At 41.4% G+C, this 19,255-nt stretch overlaps 1 protein-coding gene across 1 annotated transcript; it reads left to right on the forward strand.

Annotated features, from left to right (window-relative positions):
* Positions 1–5,666: 5,666 nt before the first annotated feature.
* SERPINB5 (serpin family B member 5) lies at positions 5,667–14,163 on the forward strand. The gene is made up of 6 exons (XM_041475965.1): positions 5,667–5,840; positions 8,450–8,587; positions 9,583–9,700; positions 10,876–11,018; positions 12,384–12,551; positions 13,771–14,163. The coding sequence occupies exons 1-6, from the start codon at positions 5,667–5,669 to the stop codon at positions 14,161–14,163; spliced, it is 1,134 nt and encodes a 377-aa protein (XP_041331899.1).
* The last annotated feature ends 5,092 nt before the right edge of the window (positions 14,164–19,255 follow it).

Raw genomic sequence — 19,255 nt, forward strand, 5'->3', positions numbered from 1 at the left:
TGCTTTGCAGCAACAAGGTGTTTTCCTTTGAGCATTAACTCCAGTTTGACCTTGGGCTTTTTAGGCAGCCAAACACACACATATGCCTCGTGGGCAGAGTTAAGATACTGTCTTAATGCATATACAGATGCAAAGTGCCCAGCCACACACTTCTACGTGTTTTGGTTTTCTTCTGGGTTTGTTTTTCACGGCTACAATTTTTCTGCAAACAGAGGTAATCCCAGTTGGAGTTTCTTGGAGTGCTGGTTTTGCTGAGAAGATCTTTAAATTGCTCATCAACTTCTGCATTTGCTCCTTCATTCGTTCTTGTCTGGTGCCTTTTGTACTGCGCTTGCTGAAGGCAACACACAGGGCTGCTCTTTCCTGCCAGAGCTTGTTGTTGTCTTCAGTGGCTGGGCAGGCAAAGACAACTCTGGTGTGAATCATTTTGCTCCTCCAGTGTAGGAGTTGCCATGAAGAATGATTAAGGGAGGGGAAAAAAAAGCGAGAGTGAGAGGGAGTGTGTGTGTGTGCACAAATTGAGGCTGGGAAAGTGGGAGTGGTGTCAATGAGTAGGCAAGTAACAGAGTCTTCTGCTCAGCAAGGTCTCAGCACGGGCAGCTGGTTCTTCGTGCTGTGCTCACTTCATTGATTCGTTTACCAGGATTATAGCCTTGCGAAGTAAGTACAGCTTTTTTCTTTCTCTGATACTTTAATTTATGCTAAGCTAATAGTTAACAAATCTTGGCTATGAAACATAATTGCATGGAGGGAGTGGGATAAGGAAATTTGTGCCAAAAATGTACATGTGGAATTAAAGAAGCTTTTTTGCCTTCCCAAATGACACAGTTTTGGTTTCATTTCAAAACTGCTGAAATTGCTATGCTAGGTTTCTTTCTTTTTGGAAAGATTCATTGGAAGCAGTGAATAAGATCTGGCAGGTGAGACAGCAAAGGCATTAGGAATTATTAAAATATGGTGGTTTATTGCAAATGGCTATTCCCATATTCGAAAAAGCAGGTTGCGTGTGATGCCATGAAAATCCTCATGTACCAAAGTAGGATTTTGGTTTGTAAACCCCTGTTAGAAAGGAACATTCCTCTCGTTTTCTGCAGAGGTGTGTACGCTCTGCTCTGTTTGCTCCGAGTTATTAACCAAGTGACTAATGCATACTTGTTTAAAGTGAAGGACAGGAGCTTAGGCCTAGTAATTACAAATTTATTTTCAGTGTGACCATTTTGTTTGAACAGTTCATTGGCTATTGAAGTACAACAAAGCATATTGCAGTGGCTTGTTTCTCTTTCTTTCCTGGAGTGACTTTCCCCGCTCTGTTGCTGACAGTGCTTTTTCCTCTACCATATGAGATGTTCTGGTCCCACATCAGTCTGATATCTTGTATTCCACAATGTCTGTTCAGACAAAATTGTGTCCTTGGTTTTTTATCCAGATAATTTGCCAGGTGGAGAGTTGTCATTTCTGTAGAAGAAGAAAAGGCTCAGATAAATCTTTTATTTCTTGTGATCGTGTGTGCTGAGTAAGAGCTGAAGTACGGTCATGTTAAACTCTTGATCTAGTTTCAATATTAATGCCTCACTTGTAAAATTTGCATGTGGGTTGTTTTATATAATTCATCCTCTTTTGGACTGGAGAGACTACAGCACTGGCACTCACAGCTCCTGAGATATAAACCAAATATACCCCCCAGGACTGGATGGCCAGCATTGTCTATGCTTTATCTGCCACAGGTGTCTTCTCCTGGAAAGACTGCTTAACCAAGAGAAGAATAAAATAAATACTTGGTTCTGCTTTATCAGATTATTCGTGCCATACAACTAACTTGACTTGTCAGACATTTGCACACTGATGCTGCTATTCTTGTGATTGTATTTTTAAATGTAAGTTATATTTAGATTTTCCCTTAGTAAGCAGATAGTAAAAGCCTCCCTGGTTTTGGTTTTTCTTTTGGGGTGGGGGTTTGCAGTTGTTGTTGAATCCAAGATTGACTAAGAAAAAATGGGGTCTTATATCAATAAACAAGTTTAAATAAGGTTTTTCTGAACTAGTTCTGTAACCTTTCAGCTGCCTTCTGTATCTGAAAGTGTTTCTTTCACGCTGTGACAGTCACAAATTTAAATAAAGTTGGGTGGATCGCACTCTCCAAGTGCTTAGCAGATGCCCCAGTGCTGCGGGTCTTTCTGGAAATGCTGAGAGTCTGCTTTCCTGAGAAAGGAGGCACCCAATAAGAATCCATGCAGCAGGCCTTTGTAAAATTTCATTTTCAGTTTTTTGACTCCTCCCTGTTTGAGGGTTCCCTGTGATTACTGACTCAGGAGCTATGTCTGATTTCTGAGACTGTTAATGGGCAGCTAATGGGCTTTCCTCTCACTGGGAGCCTCAGCCCTTCTCACCTTGCTGGAACTGGCTTTACTGGACTTGCAAGGCTTGGGGTGCTCAAGGCTTTAAAGAGATTTAAGATTTTTTAATATTTAATACTTTAAATTTTTTTCAGTAATATGAATGTTGTGAGCTCTATAATATAATATAATATGTCATTAATAAATGGAGAATAAAAAACAGACTGACCAGTTGAAACAGATGGTGGAATAGAGATTATTTGCTATCCAGCCAATAATTCAAGGTCAAGGGTGCAACCGAGCTTTTTGCCCCAACAAAATGCCCTGAATGGTCCTTATTTCAATAGTAGCATTGAATGGAAGAAATTAGAATGGAGAGCTTTGCCACTACCAGAAACAATTTCACTCTCCTTCAAAGAAGCTTTGAGAGTATCAGCAGTTACTGGATGAACAAAGGTACATAAAAGGTTCACCATGAAATACCTCCTGTTTTTCTCACTGAAAAGAAGCATCGAAACTTTATAAAAAATGATCCAACATGAATAGTATGAGAGTTACTCATGAGGCCAGAGGAGTTTTTGAGCCATGGTACAGCTTTTAACTGGCATAAGGAAGAAGAATTTAATTCAATTATGTAAAATTTCCTATTTTGTTTTCTTACTCTGAATGTCTTGCAACCCAAGGAAGTGAAACACAGGTAGTGCATTTACATCTCAAATTCAACATTAAGCCAGAAAGGAACAAGGTGTATTTTTAACTGGATATGATTTCATATTGATTTTTACCTGTAAGGAAAACCCAGAGGCCTGAATAGAATAATATCATGCCAGCTAATACTAAATAATGTACTCCATTAAAATTAAATTAAACTCCAAATTAAATGTTTTTCAGGTGTACTGCATGATTCATGAGATTTTTTTGTATTATTTGTCTTTTTGAGGGTGGTAGATGTTTACTGAATGACGCATTCTTGGTTCCCTGGGTAATTTTCCAGTTCCTCAGAAAGAAATACCTGTGAAGTTAGTACTTGCCCCAAATCTTCAGTTTTGGGGGGTGGAGTGGGGTGGGGCAGAGAGAGAGAGAGAGAGATTGAGAAGCAGACAGACACAGTATAGGAGTGTATTGTCTGTTCCTGTGAGAATGGTTGAGTTAACGGCAAAGATAAGGTGGGTAGCCTATGCAGGGGAATTTATTTAAGACATGCTTAGGCACAAAAGAGCACGTTTGTGATGTGCAATTGCAAGGAGGCATTTAAAGGAATGATTTTCTGTTTGCTTCTTTGCCCCGCTATTCCAAGTTACTCCCTCATCAGTGTTCTCGGTCCTTCAGACTGGTTCTGTCTTTTGCCACTGTCCTGCCTAAGCTCTCCTCCCTGAAGGTGTGTGCTGAGCCCGTGGTTGCTGGCAAGCTCAACTTTTCTGGTAATTAGTTGCTTTCATGCCTGAGAATGGTGTCTGCGTAAGCAAGGCGGGTGGCTGCAGTGCTAGGCTGGCGCTTGGATCTCTGAGACGTTTCCTGAACCTCGTGGTGACATCAGCTCAAGGCCTGCTGATGCTGTAAAATGGAATCTCTCATGGAAAATTCCTCTTTACCAAGCAGCTGCCAGAGACTGCCAGAGTACTGGAAGAGAGACAAGTCCAGTCAGACCCCAGACCCATTCTGAGTCTGACAAAACCTTGGGATATTGCAAAGCATATGCCTCTGTATTTTCGTGTGGGGATAAGTTTCTCCAGTGAAATATGTTCAATGTTTGCAGTCAAGACAAGTTCTTTTTCTTGCTTTTTTTTTTTTTTTCTTCCCCCAGTGGGAGGGGATTTGTTAGCAAACAGTTTGTTGCTAATACCAACAGTCAGAAGATTTTGCAAGAGTGCAGGGCTGGTTAGGTGTGCTTTTCAAACTCTGACTTTAAAAAGCCTTGGTTTAATGCCACTATATATTTTTTTTTAACTTTATTAAATGCAGTGCATTTCACTAACCTTTTATACTTCATGTTTCAGCCCAAAACAAACTAGTTGCCAAGTAAAACAATTGCCTTACCTAACAGATCCAAGAACATGTATAAGTTAATTAAAATAAAAATAAAGACATTTATTTTGTAAAAGGTCTTCTGTAGTCAAACAGGTCTTACAAGTAAATCAAAGTTCTTTCTCTACTGTGTTGCAGGCCAATTACATGCCCATTCTGTTACTCCCACAAAAAATAGTTATAAAAATTTATAACTACCACAAATGATTTGGAAGTCATTACTGCTGTCAAGTACCACAGCTGCTCTAGAGTGTCTCTGTACAATGGTGTCAGATGTTCAGCTACATTTGGGCAGCATAGTACATGCAAAAATTTCCATTTCCTTTCTGTCTCTGTCAATAGCTTTGATGGAGCCATTTAGCACCAGTTTTAAGTTTCCTTTTTTGGGGGGATACCTACTATTGTCAAATTCACTATGCCAGAGGGGTCATCTTCTGTGTGATTGCTGGTCTAAAGCCAGACTTGTGCTATTGACTGAAATGCTGGGGTTCACCCTTCTTGGCTTGAATCTACACAAATGTGCTTCTACAAAAGCACAGCTTCGGGTATGTGAAAGCAGCCTGGAAGATGGGAATAGTCTCTGGCTTTCCCAGAGCATGGACAGCAGCAACTGTGCCTTGCCTTTCCTGACTGCACAGGTCATGTAACAGCCCTGTGGCAACTGCAGTTACTGAGAGTGGCTAGGAAAATCTTTGAGTTAAAACAGCGTAAGTGATGGGTAGGCACACAGTGGTATTTTTTAGAAGGCCTCCTTTAAGTTTCTAAAATAATCTCAACGTACAGGACCAGACAACTTTCTGGAGACTTCTAGAAAGGCCAGGGATAATCAACCCTGAGAGGAGGGACGTGCACCAAAGCTAAAGCTTTAATGGACAATTACCTATGAAGTAAGATAGAGAAGTTATGAGACCATTAAAGACTTGTCTGAGAGCCAGGAGATCCCAGAGTGTAGGTGAGTTACCTTCTGAGTTGGCACATTTTAAGAGTATCAATTAAAAACAGATTAAATTCAAATGTGATCCAGTTTGACTCAGTGTGTGGGTTACCCTGAACCACACAGATTTTCTCAAGTGCTTCTGATAATACTGGTTTTACATAACACGTGGCATTGCCCGCTGTCACTTGAAGATGATGGCTATTACTAAACCTCTCCTCTCCTCTCCTCTCCTCTCCTCTTTCATCCTGAAAGTTCAAGATACCCAGTCCAGATACTGGTGCCAGCTTCTTTCAGTGCTCTAACCCAGCCCACCACAGCAGGAACTAGAATTACAACCTGAGTCATCTCTCCTTTCTCTTTTCCATTTCAGGATGACAATGGACGCTCTGCAGCTAGCAAACACTGCCTTTGCAGTTGATATGTTCAAAAAGCTATGTGAGAAGGACAAAACAGCCAATATTATTTTTTCCCCACTGTGTACATCAACATCTCTGGCTCTGGCATATAAGGCTACGAAAGGTGATACTGCAGAGCAGATTAAACAGGTAAGCTGTCAGCAACCTGTTCTGTGGCTGCAAAATTCTATGGCTGTTGTAGGTTTCTTGTTAACTCTTGTTAAGTTCTCCTGGATGTCTGGTTCCCTTGTAAGATAGACTTCAAATCATCCATCCAAATTTCTTGAATAGTTCCACACTCCATGGCCTTGCACAACAAAAGAGTGAAACTCTGTCTTAAAGACAAATCTTCTCAGGCATGTATAAGGTGGAAGTGGACATAGCAGGGTCCTTACAGATGCATTAAAGCCTTGTCTCTTTTTACTGTAGTCACTGTCCAGATCTAGGTAAATGTTTTTTCATTATTCAAGAATGCTTAAACTTTATGGAACTTAAAATTATTTTGCCATTGCTGTCAGCAGAAAGTATGTGTAGCAGCCCTGTCACTGACTTTTCCCCTTTCTCCTACAATACTGTAAAGAGGAGATGGATAAAGTAGAAGGGGCACAATTGCGTCCATGTTTCTCCTTTCAAGCAGCTCATGTTGTTCAAGGGGTTTCCAGCATCATGATCCAGCATTGCAGTCATGATTCAATCAGTTTTTGGAGTTCACCCTGTGGTGCAGGGAGTCAGCCCTCCAGCCTTGTCTGCTGCCTCTGTGTAAGCAGAGATTGAGCTGGATCCTTTTAATCCCAGTGAGGGTCCCCACGGTTTCTGTAGTTACCTAAAGGTGCATGAAATGCAAATTAAGCATGCATTTGTATGCTGATTATCACCTGGCTCTGAAAGACTCTCAACATATTTGAATGTATTTTCCCTCCTTTGGAAACTCCTCCATGTAGTTTCTCATTCACTGAAAGTACCCCTGAGCACAGCCTTCTGTGCCCCTGCTTATGCCACAGATTACAGGGAGTCTTGTGCTGTTCACAGAGCTGCACAGCAATATGTCCATGAAAGTGATAGAATCATAGAATGATTTCTGTGGGAAGGGACCTTAAATCTCCTTGCTACAGGCAGGAACATCTTCCACTAGACCAGGTTGCTCCAGACCCTACCCAACCCGGCACTGAAGACTTTCAGGGATGGATCTTGTAAGCTCTGCACATTTCCCCAAACAGTATTAAAAAAAAAAAAAGAATTAAAATTGAAATTTAAATGGTACCCTGAAGCTCCCTTACGGTTTCAAAATTCAAGCATTGTCTTTCTGGTAGGAAAGTTAAAAATATTACCCTGCCCTTATTTTGCTTTCACTTGTGTCTGCAATTTGCTTTGAACCATTCCATAATAACAAGTTAACCTGCACCTCCGCAAGTGGAGCTCTGTTACACAAGCACACTTCTGTTTCATATTTCTCTAGTGGTATTTAAAAAGTGCTGACTACAGATGCTAAGGAGAGCTTGGTATGCTTTTAAGTGTAATATCTCCTATTTTCCATGTCTGTTCTAGCTTCTGCCTTTCCCTGAGTTTGTGCTTGGGTTTTAAATGCTAGATACAAAAGGAGCCAGATTGGCGGCTGTACTCTGAAACATGGGTCAAGAAACTTGTGCCAAAATTTCTTCCAGGTAGAGAAGCGGCAGTAGCTTTTTCCTCCACCTAGTTCCCAGGCACAGAAGCTTTCTGCACTTGACATGCAAAGAAGTAAAACTGTTGGAGGAAAAGGAAACAAGTTGAGAAAGTTGTTTCTAAGGAGATGGACTTGGAGTTGGCTATGACAGCTGTGCTGCTGCTGTAATGGGAGTTTATTTCCTTCTACTCCCACTGATCAAGGAGAGGGGAGGATATGGAAGGGTGACTAAGGCAGAGCAGCAATTTTGTCTGTGAAGATGTGATGTGTTCTGGGAGAAAGGGCAGTAGTGATGTACAAAAGGAAAAGAAGGTCACAAGTGCCTGCTGTGCTTCATAAGGCAATTTGAGGCAGGTGAGGAGGGTGGACAGGCTTCCTTTAATGAAACAGTCACCATCAAAGAGCCTGTAATAAGTAGGCATTAAAAGTTGAATTCATATTTATAGGGTTATTTTCAAACAAAGGCATAATTATCCCAGTATTTCCTAGAACTGGACTTGTCGTTCCCAGGAGTTGGGAGGTAGCCATGTGTGGGTCAGCAGCCCTACCCATGGTTATTGTCTGTCTACAAAACCAAACACAGTTATCTTTATCTGATCAGTTTTTGCTGAAATGTCATGTGATGTCATGTGTTAGTCACAGCAGTCAGAAAACTTGATGATCTGTCAAGCATTTTTAAAGGTATAGCCCAGTTCTAGAAAGCAGATTATCCGGGACACTCATGTATCTGTCTTAAAAGCTTCAGGATTTTGAGTGGGAATGTAAGTTTGACAAAAACATTATGACTCCATGCTATGGAGTTTTACTTGACTAAGTACATCAGCAGCATGAACAGCTCCATTGGTTTCTTTGGATTGCTCATAGGAAAGAAATGCATTTGGTGGAAGTTCTGGTAGGATCTGGTTTTTAGATTTATGTGAGCATGTCAAATACATAAATGATTTTTGAGTAACAACAGTGAGAGGCTCTGTCATTAGCTTAAATACAAAAAGCAGCAGCTCTGGTCACAAACTAACATTTTTTGCTTAGCTGTTAGGAATGTTTAGACAATAATAATAAGAAAGATGCTTAGTGTTTTATCATTTTCATTTAACAGGTGCTCCATTTACAAGATGTCAAAGATGTTTCTTTTGGGTTTCAAACAATAACTTCAGATGTTTCCAAACTCAGCTCTTTCTTTGCACTGAAAATGGTTAAAAGGCTCTTTGTAGACAAATCTCTCAATCCTACCACAGTAAGTACAGCAGGAAAACCCTGGCGTTATGAACTACTTGGCCATCATGTGGATGGATTGTGTCAGACTGCAGTGTTATTTAAAATTAGTTTTTGTACTTTTGGTTGTTGGTTGACTGGACTCAAATGATAAACAGCATAATATTGTCTCCTGCCATAAAGGTTTGTAGGAGGATAGGCGAGTCTGCTGCTTGACCCCAAGCTGTGCGACTCTTACAACACTTTTAAGTCTTTCGTTAATATGCTTTAGGTCAGTAGCAAGTTTGGTTTTGAATGCAACATAACTTCTATGCCACATCAAAGACTTTGCATTGCAAGTATGAGTGAAAATGACTATAAAAAAAATTGGTGGTGCAAGTGTATGTCCAGTTCACACACCCAAGTAATTACTGCATAAGCTTCAGTTTTCCTAATCTGCCTGAAAAGGCAGAAGCCTGACTATTGAAGCAACACAAGTGAAGAAGGTGGTGTTTGGCCTTTTAACTTATGAACTTTGTGAAAAACTGTCAAGAATGCTGTGTGTGTCAGGTTTTTTCCCCCAAAAGTTGTCTCTGAGTAGAATCCCAAGCAAGGACAGCATCAGCCTAAAAGAGGTGTTTCAGAAAACTCAACATGCTGCAGTGATGCTGTGCTCAGATCACCTGCAGTACAGCCTCTGCTACAGCAAGGCCAGGATGCAGAGCAATAAGTGTCTTCCCTGATGAGGACAGACATGATGGGAGCAGACTGTGGCCTCTGTCTCAGTCTTGCTCAGGCCTGGACTGAGGGTTGTTTTACCCTGTAAACTCTGGCAACATGGTCACTCCTCCAATATCAGAGTTACTTTGCTGATGTAGCACCACTGGTCTGAAGGTGACCTTGGGAGTGCTGTGCTGCATGCAGGTGTATGTCCTTCTTGTCTCTTGCAGTTATTTAATACCTTTCCTCAAATAATAATAACTCCTCAACTACTCAATGGCACTTAACCAAGAATGACTGGTTACTTGTATCTTTCAGGACTTTGTCAACTCCACAAAGAGACCTTTTCCATCTGAACTGGAATTAGTGGAGTTCAAAGAAAAAACTGAGGAAACCCGAGAAAAGATCAACAAATCCCTTTCAGAGCTGACTGATGGTGGGTACAACTTAACCTTGGGAATGCTGTTTGCCTCTTTGGAGAAAGATCTTTATCCTTGTGGCACCTCTTTAGGAGTAAATACATAGTGAAAGAAGACTAGGCCTACTATTTGGATTCATGAGGATTAGCAGCACTGACTTCACTGCTGCAGCACTTATCAAGGTGGAAATGTGAGACTGACCTTGCATTAGCCTTGGGGAAAGCTGCTCACATTTGACTGCAGCAGGATGGGCTGGGAGAATGGCAGTTCCTGGCTGTGGAGCATCACAACGCGTAAAACCAAAACATCGAACCCTCTAATTCCTTTAAAATCTTCATTGTAATGGGAAGCACTTTTTGGACTCTGAGTTTCAGGCTGTTAATTAATATCTCAGCTGCTTTTGCCAGCAAGGATGCCACAAGCAGATGTGGGTCTCTCCTTTGCCACCTTGTGGAAGTCCTGGCAGAGGTGGCCCTGGGGTTGGTGGCCACCTGTGGCCCTCGTGTGGTGCAAATATGGAAACACCATGCACGAGCCTGGTCCTTCCCAGGCTGGCACAGGGGCCACAGGGAAGCACCTGGCCCTGCCTGTGCAGCTCCAAGACAGGACTTGCCTTCCCAGTGCTCTGAATTCAGGGTCATTTATGGCAGTGCTTGAACAGGTCTAAAACAGAGAGTGGGTCGTGACATCTACATCCTCTTTTGAAGTCTGTAGCAGTATTTGGATATTAACTGTAATCAAAGCAGCATGTTTTTGTTATCCTGGTTATTTTATTCTTGTGTATCAGTCTAGAAAAGAGTAGCTGCTAATTTGAAGCTTCCCTTCAAGTCTTGCTCTCCAAATGACAAAATGTTTTTTCACTTAAACCTGTTGAATTTCACTGACAACTCAGCACCTTCTTTAAGGTACTGAACAAAAGCAGGAGATGTAATTTTGATTACATGCGATATAAACCAACAAAACATATAATTTAGAAGAGCTGCCTTGATCCCAAACCCCACATCAAAAATTAAGCTGCAGATTTAAGTAAGTGCTCCTTTTTGTAATTTTCCATTAGAAAGAAAATCTTTTATCTGTGAGATGCAGGACACGAATGTGTTTAGTTCAGTGAAATGCTACCATATTCACTTAAAGCAATTGATATACTGCTAATGTATTGTTGTAATAACAACCACCTTAAATCTGTTCACAGGAAAAATGGAGAACGTTTTGAATGAGGATAGTGTAAGTGACCAGACTCAGATCCTTCTAGTTAATGCAGCTTATTTTGTCACAAACTGGATGAAGAAGTTCCCAGAGGCAGAGATCAAAGAATGTCCTTTTAAAGTCAACAAGGTACGTTCTGGGGAAAAAAAAAAAAAAAAATAAAAGGTACTGTTTTCTCTCATGAAAATGCAAACTTTGAGCTAAGGAAATCCCAATAAGAGAAACTGAGAAATATGTATTACTGTGGCATTCTTAGATTCTGTCTAATCTTACCCAGTGTTGCAAGGGTCCCAGACTGTCCTGGGAGTACAACATGAGCTGAGTACAAGTGTTCAGAAGCAGCCATTGTCTGCAAGGAGATACAAATTCTCATGGGCAGCTTTTTCCAAGAGATTGGAAGGTTGCAGGTACCAGAGGCTGCATCAAACACCAGCAGAAGTGAAGCACATTGCATTTCTTGAGCTGGTGAAATGTGTACAGTTGTGTCACCTCTTTGACTACATCCTCTAGGTGCCTGGCCCTGCCCTTCAGAGATGTAATCTCATCAGTCTCCCTCTTTCCAGTCAGGCTCAGGACTGCAGCTCCTGCATGTCAGTCCTGCTGAGCCATGAGGTCCATGTGGGAGCAGCACCTGTGGCTGGTGCATTCAGGAGTCTGTGACCAGTGGTGAATATTGTAATCAGAAAACTTACAGCCAAGATATAAAGCTGCACAACATTTGTGAGATAAAGGGATTATATTCCAAATATACACAGATGTACATATAGAGATGCAAAATCAAAGTCGAAGTTTCAGGTTCACTGAAAATATTAATAAATTACCTCATCAGCCAATAGTTCCAGCTAAAAAAGTTTTTAAAATCACGCAATCAACACTAAAATTTTTAAGTAAAACATCTCAAGATTTTTTTCTCCCCTAAAGTAAGATTTTTCTACTGAATTTGAATTTTGAACATTTTCATGTGGACACAACAGTTTTAAAGTCTTCCCTAAGAAACAAGATATTTTGTTTTGTTCTGTTTAATTTAATTCAAAAGCAAAGACTTAAAGATTTAAGTAAGCCTGAAATTTCTTCTGATTCTGTTTCAACTCCTGAACCAAAATATCAATTATTGGAATGAACAGCTTGACCTTCACTGTTAAACTGTGCTCAGTGCTTAACACTTGCTAGCACTACAATGCCCTGTAGACAGTGTGGTAGTTGGTAGTACTCAGTGAAAAGGCATGAAGGGCCACCAGTATTAGATAAATTGCTCTTTTAAGGTACATCCCCCATATATTGCTATTGTATTAAGTAGAAGTCTGTTCCACTTTTCTTTGGAAAGCTGCCTACTGTAAAAAAGCCAACTCTCGCTGCTTTCATTACCTGTGAAAGCCAACAAATTCTCTGGTGGTAACTCAATGTATCGCTTCCATGCAAGCTTACAAACTTTCCTGTCACCATCTTATTTGTGAATTAAAACAAATGATAGATTGTTTCCTCTATGTTTTGCAGACTGAGACTAAGCCAGTGCAAATGATGAATCTGGAAGCTACTTTTTGCCTGGGTTATGTAAAAGATTTAAATGTTGCCATCCTTGAGCTCCCATGCCTTAACAAACATATAAGCATGCTCATTCTCCTGCCCAAAGAGATTGAAGACGAGACCACTGGCTTGGAGAAGGTGAGAGAAAAATATAGAACTGCCATGATACTTCTCCTGGAAACAGCCCATATAATGCCATATGTTTATGGAAGGTTTTTGTTATTTAGAAGCAATGCATAAGGAAACAAAAAGTAACTTTCCTGTGAATTTACCATCTCATTCTCATTCTCTGTTCCTCCTCTCATATTTGTGGCATCATTGTTTTCACTGTGTCCAGTGGGAGGTTGTACATTAGGCTTTGCTCTAGATAGGGAATGCACAGAAAACAGTGTAAAGTGCAGAAGGTGCCCTTATTTCTGGTATCCTTATTTTTTTCAATTGACACGTGTCCATGATTTATTTTACTCAGGTCTTACACTTCTCCAAGTTTTGATTTTGAGCAGAGATGCCTGCAAATGAGCCACTTTTTATTACCAATTGCACATAAATGTGAAAATTAATATGGCATTTCTTAAAGATCAACAATTTCATATGTCATTTCTCTATGAAAATTTTACGACATATTTTCACCCCTATTCAAAGTTTATTAAGAACTAAGTAATTACTAATATTAATTAATAATAAAGTTATTTAAGGATTAGAAGACTGATGATCACTTAAGTCTCCTTTGTAATTTGCTGCAACTAACCACAGATTTTAAAGGCAGGAAGAGTCTTTGCAGTAAGATGCTTTTATATGTTGGAGTAAATTACAGAACACACCTATCATAAAATGCAAGTGAGGCCTTTCGTGAAATCAATTTGTTGTGGCTCCACATTCTGCCTCCTCCCTTTCCAGTTTAAAAAAACATGCTTGAACAGCTGCATGTTTGATTGAGATCAAACTCTGGATTTGGATTTTGTGTCCCAAATACCAGCAATTTCATTACTCTGTAGGGTCAGGAATAAAGACTTTTGGATCTCTGCCAGCTGGCCAGGTGTAACCTGGTTAGGGTCTGTCTTCCTCAGGTTCCTTCATATGGCTGTTAAGGTGATTGCTTATCAAAAGCTTGCCAGAGCATGCACATGCAGAATTGCTCCAGAGGCCTGTTCTATGAATTAAATCATACTTGAATCAATATAACTGAGAGTATGTTAAGCCTGAATGCCATGGCTGTGAATTTAAAAACAAAAATTACCTTTGGACTTTATTTTTTGGAGGTTTGATAGGAGTGAGAAGTTCAGGGATGGTCTTTTTTTCCCTCCTTTCACTTTCCTCAGACTGCTCACTAATTTCCTTTGTTCTTTTATGTTTTCAGCTGGAAAAGGCACTGACCCCTGAGACATTATTACAGTGGACGAATCCCAGCATGATGGCCAACACCAAAGTGAATGTATTTCTTCCAAAGTTTAGTGTGGAAGGTGACTATGATCTGAAGCCACTTCTGGAAAGCCTGGGAATGACAAATATCTTCAACGAAAGCGCATCAGATTTCTCTGAGATGTGTGAGACAAAAGGTGTGGTTGTGTCAAGGGTCATCCATAAAGTCTCCTTGGAAGTAAATGAACAAGGTGGCGACTCCCGAGAGGTACCTGGATATCGGATTCTGCAACACAAAGATGAATTTAAAGCTGACCATCCATTTATCTTTTTGTTTAGACACAACAAAACTCGCAACGTGATCCTTTCAGGCCGATTCTGTTCTCCTTAAGCGGGGCATGTTTGTTACAAAAAAAGCACAATTACATTTGTGGTGGTGCACAGTCCTGTAAAGCTTTTCTTCCCGACTATCACCTTTGAAAGGAAATCTAAGAGGTTCACATATTGGCTGAGTAATACAATGTACTCTACATATGCAGCAGAAGTAGTTTCTCTCCTTTTGTTTCCTCCCCTTTAGCGGAATAATTTCCACTGTGAAGAACACACCATATTTTATTGAGAAGTATCCCAGCTTCAGCAACAAGAACATTTTGTTCCTCTGTGACACTTTTTTCCCCTAATGAAGTGAGAGCCTGTTTTAAGATAGCTGAGGAGCTGGAAAGGGCTCCAGGAGGAAGAGCTGCATTCCTGCACCCTAGTGAAACCTCTCTCCCTCGTCACTCGCACTCTCTGGATTCCTAATGCCTAAAAGGGGAAATGTGGACATGTGGTACGATAGCTCTCCCTCAGTACCTGGCCACACTCTGGTGGTCCAGGGTGCCCTACCAGACCCTGCCAGCATCCACTGAAGAAGTGGACAAGTTCTGCAGCATAGCTACAACAGTTCAGGCTGGCATCAGGATTTGCATCTGTGAAACAGCAGCCACACCAAGGCCTATGGACACCAGAGGCAAAAATCATGGGGACACTCTGTGTCCCCAGAAAACTTTACAGCATGAAGTTCCCATACTGGGGAGGTTGAACTTTGCTGTGTGACCTTTTTTGACTTATTCCCTTCAGACATGGAAGATGGGACAAGAGGAATCTTGTTGTATGTATCCTAAGGAAAAGAACATTATGCAAACCAAGGATAGAACACACTTGGATTAATACTGGAAGTGCCACACTTCTCATGCACAGATTATCTGCCATTTCTAGCTCTGGATTCAGCATTAAGGAAACTCCTTACAGTTACTCAATGTCTAAGGCATGAGAAAGAAATAAGGACTTCAACTTGACTGAAATTAACATTGTAATTACTAGTCTTCAAATTCCACAAGAGATTATGGTAATCAGATTTCATTTCTATCTAAAGACTGCCTGCTGCATATGTTCAGTACTCATTTACCTAAATACTGTTCAGAATAAAGCACTATAAAACCTGTGTCAAATGTACAATACCTCTAGTGCCAGTCTGTGTGTTCATTGATAGCGTCAGTGTTCACGTCTGACTTTCAGTAAATTACAGGAACAGAAATAAGCAGATTCACTTAGGCCACAAAATCAAAATAACAAAAAAAGCAGCTAAGTGAAAGTCTGCATTGCCCTTCTGAGCCACATGATGATAGTTCCCAGTCAGGACTATCTTAGGTGGTCAGGATACATGCAGAATTCAATTATGTAGCCTCAAAAGACAGAAGCATTCTACTTGAGAAATCCTCTTGGTGCCTCAGGTCTGAAAGAAACTGGAAAGAGATCTCTAAATGAGAACACACAACAACAAAAAATGTGCATACTTTCAACATCAGAGCATTGCTTATTGTGAATTTAGAGACGGGAGTTCTGTTTTGATTCTTGAACTTAACAACCCAAGAGAAGCCTTTAGTCACAATAATTCAGCAGTTCCCTCGGAGGACCTTTAATGGCTTCTAATGCAATTTAGTGCCAGAGGGTTAACTGGGGTCTTTGGCCTGTATCTTTGAGGGTACTGAGGAGACTAACTTGGATCAAAAACAATGAGAGGTGTAGACACTACAGATCTCTGTGGGTCTTTGCTGGTATGCATCAGATGTTTTGACACAAGGATAGTGGTCAGAAAAATGAAAAATACAACAATGGGTCCGTCCTATCTGAAAAGGACTTAGCTGCAAAGATCTTTACTGGCTCAACTTCAGTGATACCTGAAAGACTGGTAATGATTGATACACCCCTTCATTGTCTGGTCTGCTCTGGAGGCTGGGATCAGGTGTATCCAGGGCTGTTGTCACTGTGGCTTCTACTGGTTCTCCTGTAGGAGCTGGATCAGGACATGGGGTTGGTGACTAAGCAGCTGCACAGGCAGCTCATGCATAGAGAAGAGGGACTGTACAGTTTGTGCTTGGGCACTGACACTTTGTCAGGTGGTTCCAGTTTTCCAGCAGACCATTTCACACTTACTGCTACAGCTCTGCCGGTCTGCTAGACTGATGAAAACCTCTGTCCCAACCCTCTTTTCCTTCCTGGATGAGATTTCCTAAAGGAGAAAAGCTCAGACATTGCTTTCTCGTTTCCAGTTCAGGAGCCAGTCTTCATTTAGTAGAAGCCGTAGTCCATTTAAATCAGAGATCCATTTAGATCAGAGCATTTGGCATATCCCCACAAATTTATGACAGCATTCTTCTCCTTGTGATAGCTTGGCCAGGAAGGGTTATCCCATGAAAGCAGAGAGAAACACTGCTTCAGGGTGTGCCCATCTTTCTCCACCTCCTGACTAATTCCAAGGTATCCCAGCCTGTGCAAGGCAAGCAGATGTTAGAGATACAAAGCTGTCTTGGCCCACATAAAGCAAACCCACTTATTAGTTATTTATGAAGAGGGTGGCTTGCTCATGAAAACCTCAGGGTCATTTTTCACTTCTGCTTCTTCTCTCTGCCAGTCCCAGTGTGAAGCTTTTCCACCTTGCAGCATGTGAGGGATAAGTATCTGTGAGGCTCCTGCTGCTGGGAGAAACCATGTTACAGTCTACTATTTTCATTCTACCCTTTGCTGGCCTCTGGGCCTTGGGCAAGAAATTGCCCGGGAGGACGTGGGAAAACGCGTGTGGGAGTTTGTGTGCAGGAGCTCTTACGTGCTGGAAGGTGTTGGTCACAACGGAGAGAGTGAGCATAGCTGAGGGCTTGCTCACATTGACAGGGTGCTCCACCTCACCTTTCAACAGGGCATTACTATCCAGTGACGGATGATGCCCCTGGAAAACAGCAAGCTGTGGCTGGCTTTGGCAGGTGGTTGCGAGCTGCAGGGCTGTGTGCCTGCTCACCTCATCGCTTGCCCACCTGCAAAGTCACTGCCTGCTCCTGGCTCCCAGCATTTGGTTGAGAAGGGACACGTCTCAATGTCTTGTGGTAGCAAAAGTTGTTTGTGGGGAAATTCTGAGCCTTGAAAAATGCAACTTAGGACAAATTGGCCCCACTGGAAAAGCAGTACATTTTTGTGAATATGCTGTCCTAAGGGTCTAGAAAACACAGAATTTGCACCTATGTTGACATTTCCTAAGGCAAAGCAGTTAAGCAGATGCCAGGGAAGCTCTGAGGGAATATATGACAGAGCAAGCAAAATAAATCAGCAGAGGAATGATGTCAATATAGAAGGAAGGGAGAAAACACAGAAATTGGAAGAAGGAAAATCTTGCAAGATACTCAAAATACTTAGGTTGTCACTGAAAAGACGCACGGACTAGAAAAGCATCAGAAGATACATGGTAAGGCAATGTTCATAAATAAATAAATACATTTAAAAATAAAGAAAGAAAGAACTGAGAAAGAAGACTAAAGAGCACTACAGGAACATGCAGGAAGAAAAAAACAAAAACAAGAAAGTGAATGGCAAATGGAAGCAAAAAAGCAAGGAAAAACCAGAGGTAATGAGAATGGTTATTTCATCCTTGTGTCTTCCATTGCTTATGGATTCCTATTTTCAGATGGGTACTGGAGCACTGGAGATTGGCCAGCTGGGCTGAGACCTTGGCAGAGGAGTGGGGAACAGCAAAGCTGGACACTGCTGTGCCTAAAGAAGAGGATGGTCCAGCTTCTGCACTGGAAGGAAAGCGTGGGTAGGGCAAGATGGTGCTTAGGGGCCTTGCTCCTCTTTCCTGCTTACCGTGTTTGATCCCATAAGTACCCTATGAATCCAAAGCCAGTTTTGTGCTTTGTAGGAAGAAAGAAGAGGTGAGAGAGAAAAGACATAACATTTTTGGTGTTGCAAAGCCACATACAACCCTGGTTTAGCTCTGATCTGTAAGTCCAGCTGCCATAACCCAGTGCTGCAGCTGAGTTCAGTGGTACTGATTAGAGATCAAACACTGTGCTATTGCAGCTCCATGCTTCCCATCTCTTTACTTCCTTCTCGCTTTATGCTGGAGACCTAACCTCAGTGATCAACCACTCCTGGCCTTCTTTTATTCTTAACTCCAGTGATTTAAGATTTAAAAGAATACCCCCTGGCTGGGGATTCCTGTTACAGTTCAAGGAAATATTTCTTCCCTTCTCTAATTAAGCTCCTTCCACGCACATAAAGCCAGCTCCTTACCTGAGAGGGAGAGATGGCTGTAGGCAACATAAAGCTCATGCATTTCCCATTCATTTCCTTTATCTCTGCAAGCAAGCTCAGCTCCAATCAATCTTGGCATGAACCCTGCACACACCTTTGTCCAGGCCAGACCCCATCAAAATTTGAAAGGGACTAAGCACAGCAGTGCAGTCAAGGGTCTTCTTAGGGTTAATGACCAGTCTTCCAGCTGAGAGTGGCTTGGCATTGCAATCAGGAGATGTTGCCAGCAGATATTGCCTGCCAGACTTGTTGGGCAGCTTGAGAGAAATGCTAATAGCGTATTGCTAGATATAGGTTTCTCATTCTTCTTTCTCATAGTAATGGCATTTGCATTGAGCAGCAAGATGCTGCTATCAGCAATCATTGGTTAGAGGCTGAACTTTCCCACAGGAGAGTGGGAGATTTCTTAAATACAGTATTCACAGGAACCTGCTCCAGAACTAAGCTGTTGTCTTCTTCATTTAACCTCTTCAGGCAAGAAGGTAAAAATTCTATGTTGTTTTGTTGTTTTCTTCTTCTTTTTTTTTTTTTTTTCCAAAATAACTATGATTTTTTTTCCTTTTTTTTTTCCCCTTTGTTTTTTCCCTGATCCAAAATACTCTACAGGCTGGTAAAGTAAACATCATTTTTACATATTGGGCAGAAAGAGAGATACCTTTACATGCTGCAGGCAGCAAAACACACTGCTAAAATTCAGGTGGCTAAAATTCAGAGCTCACACAAAGGGAGCTGGTCTTCAGTGGGACATGAATGAAGATTTTAGGGACACATCTAAGGATTCTTGCCTAAATTTCACAGGCTTCTGAATCTGAATTTTCCCCAAAACCTCTCTGTCCACCCAGTAAAGTCTAATTGCCACA

Source organism: Pyrgilauda ruficollis, unplaced genomic scaffold, assembly GCF_017590135.1.
Source record: "Pyrgilauda ruficollis isolate IOZ18807 unplaced genomic scaffold, ASM1759013v1 scaffold37, whole genome shotgun sequence".
In the NCBI taxonomy this organism is placed as follows: Eukaryota; Metazoa; Chordata; class Aves; order Passeriformes; family Passeridae; genus Pyrgilauda; species Pyrgilauda ruficollis.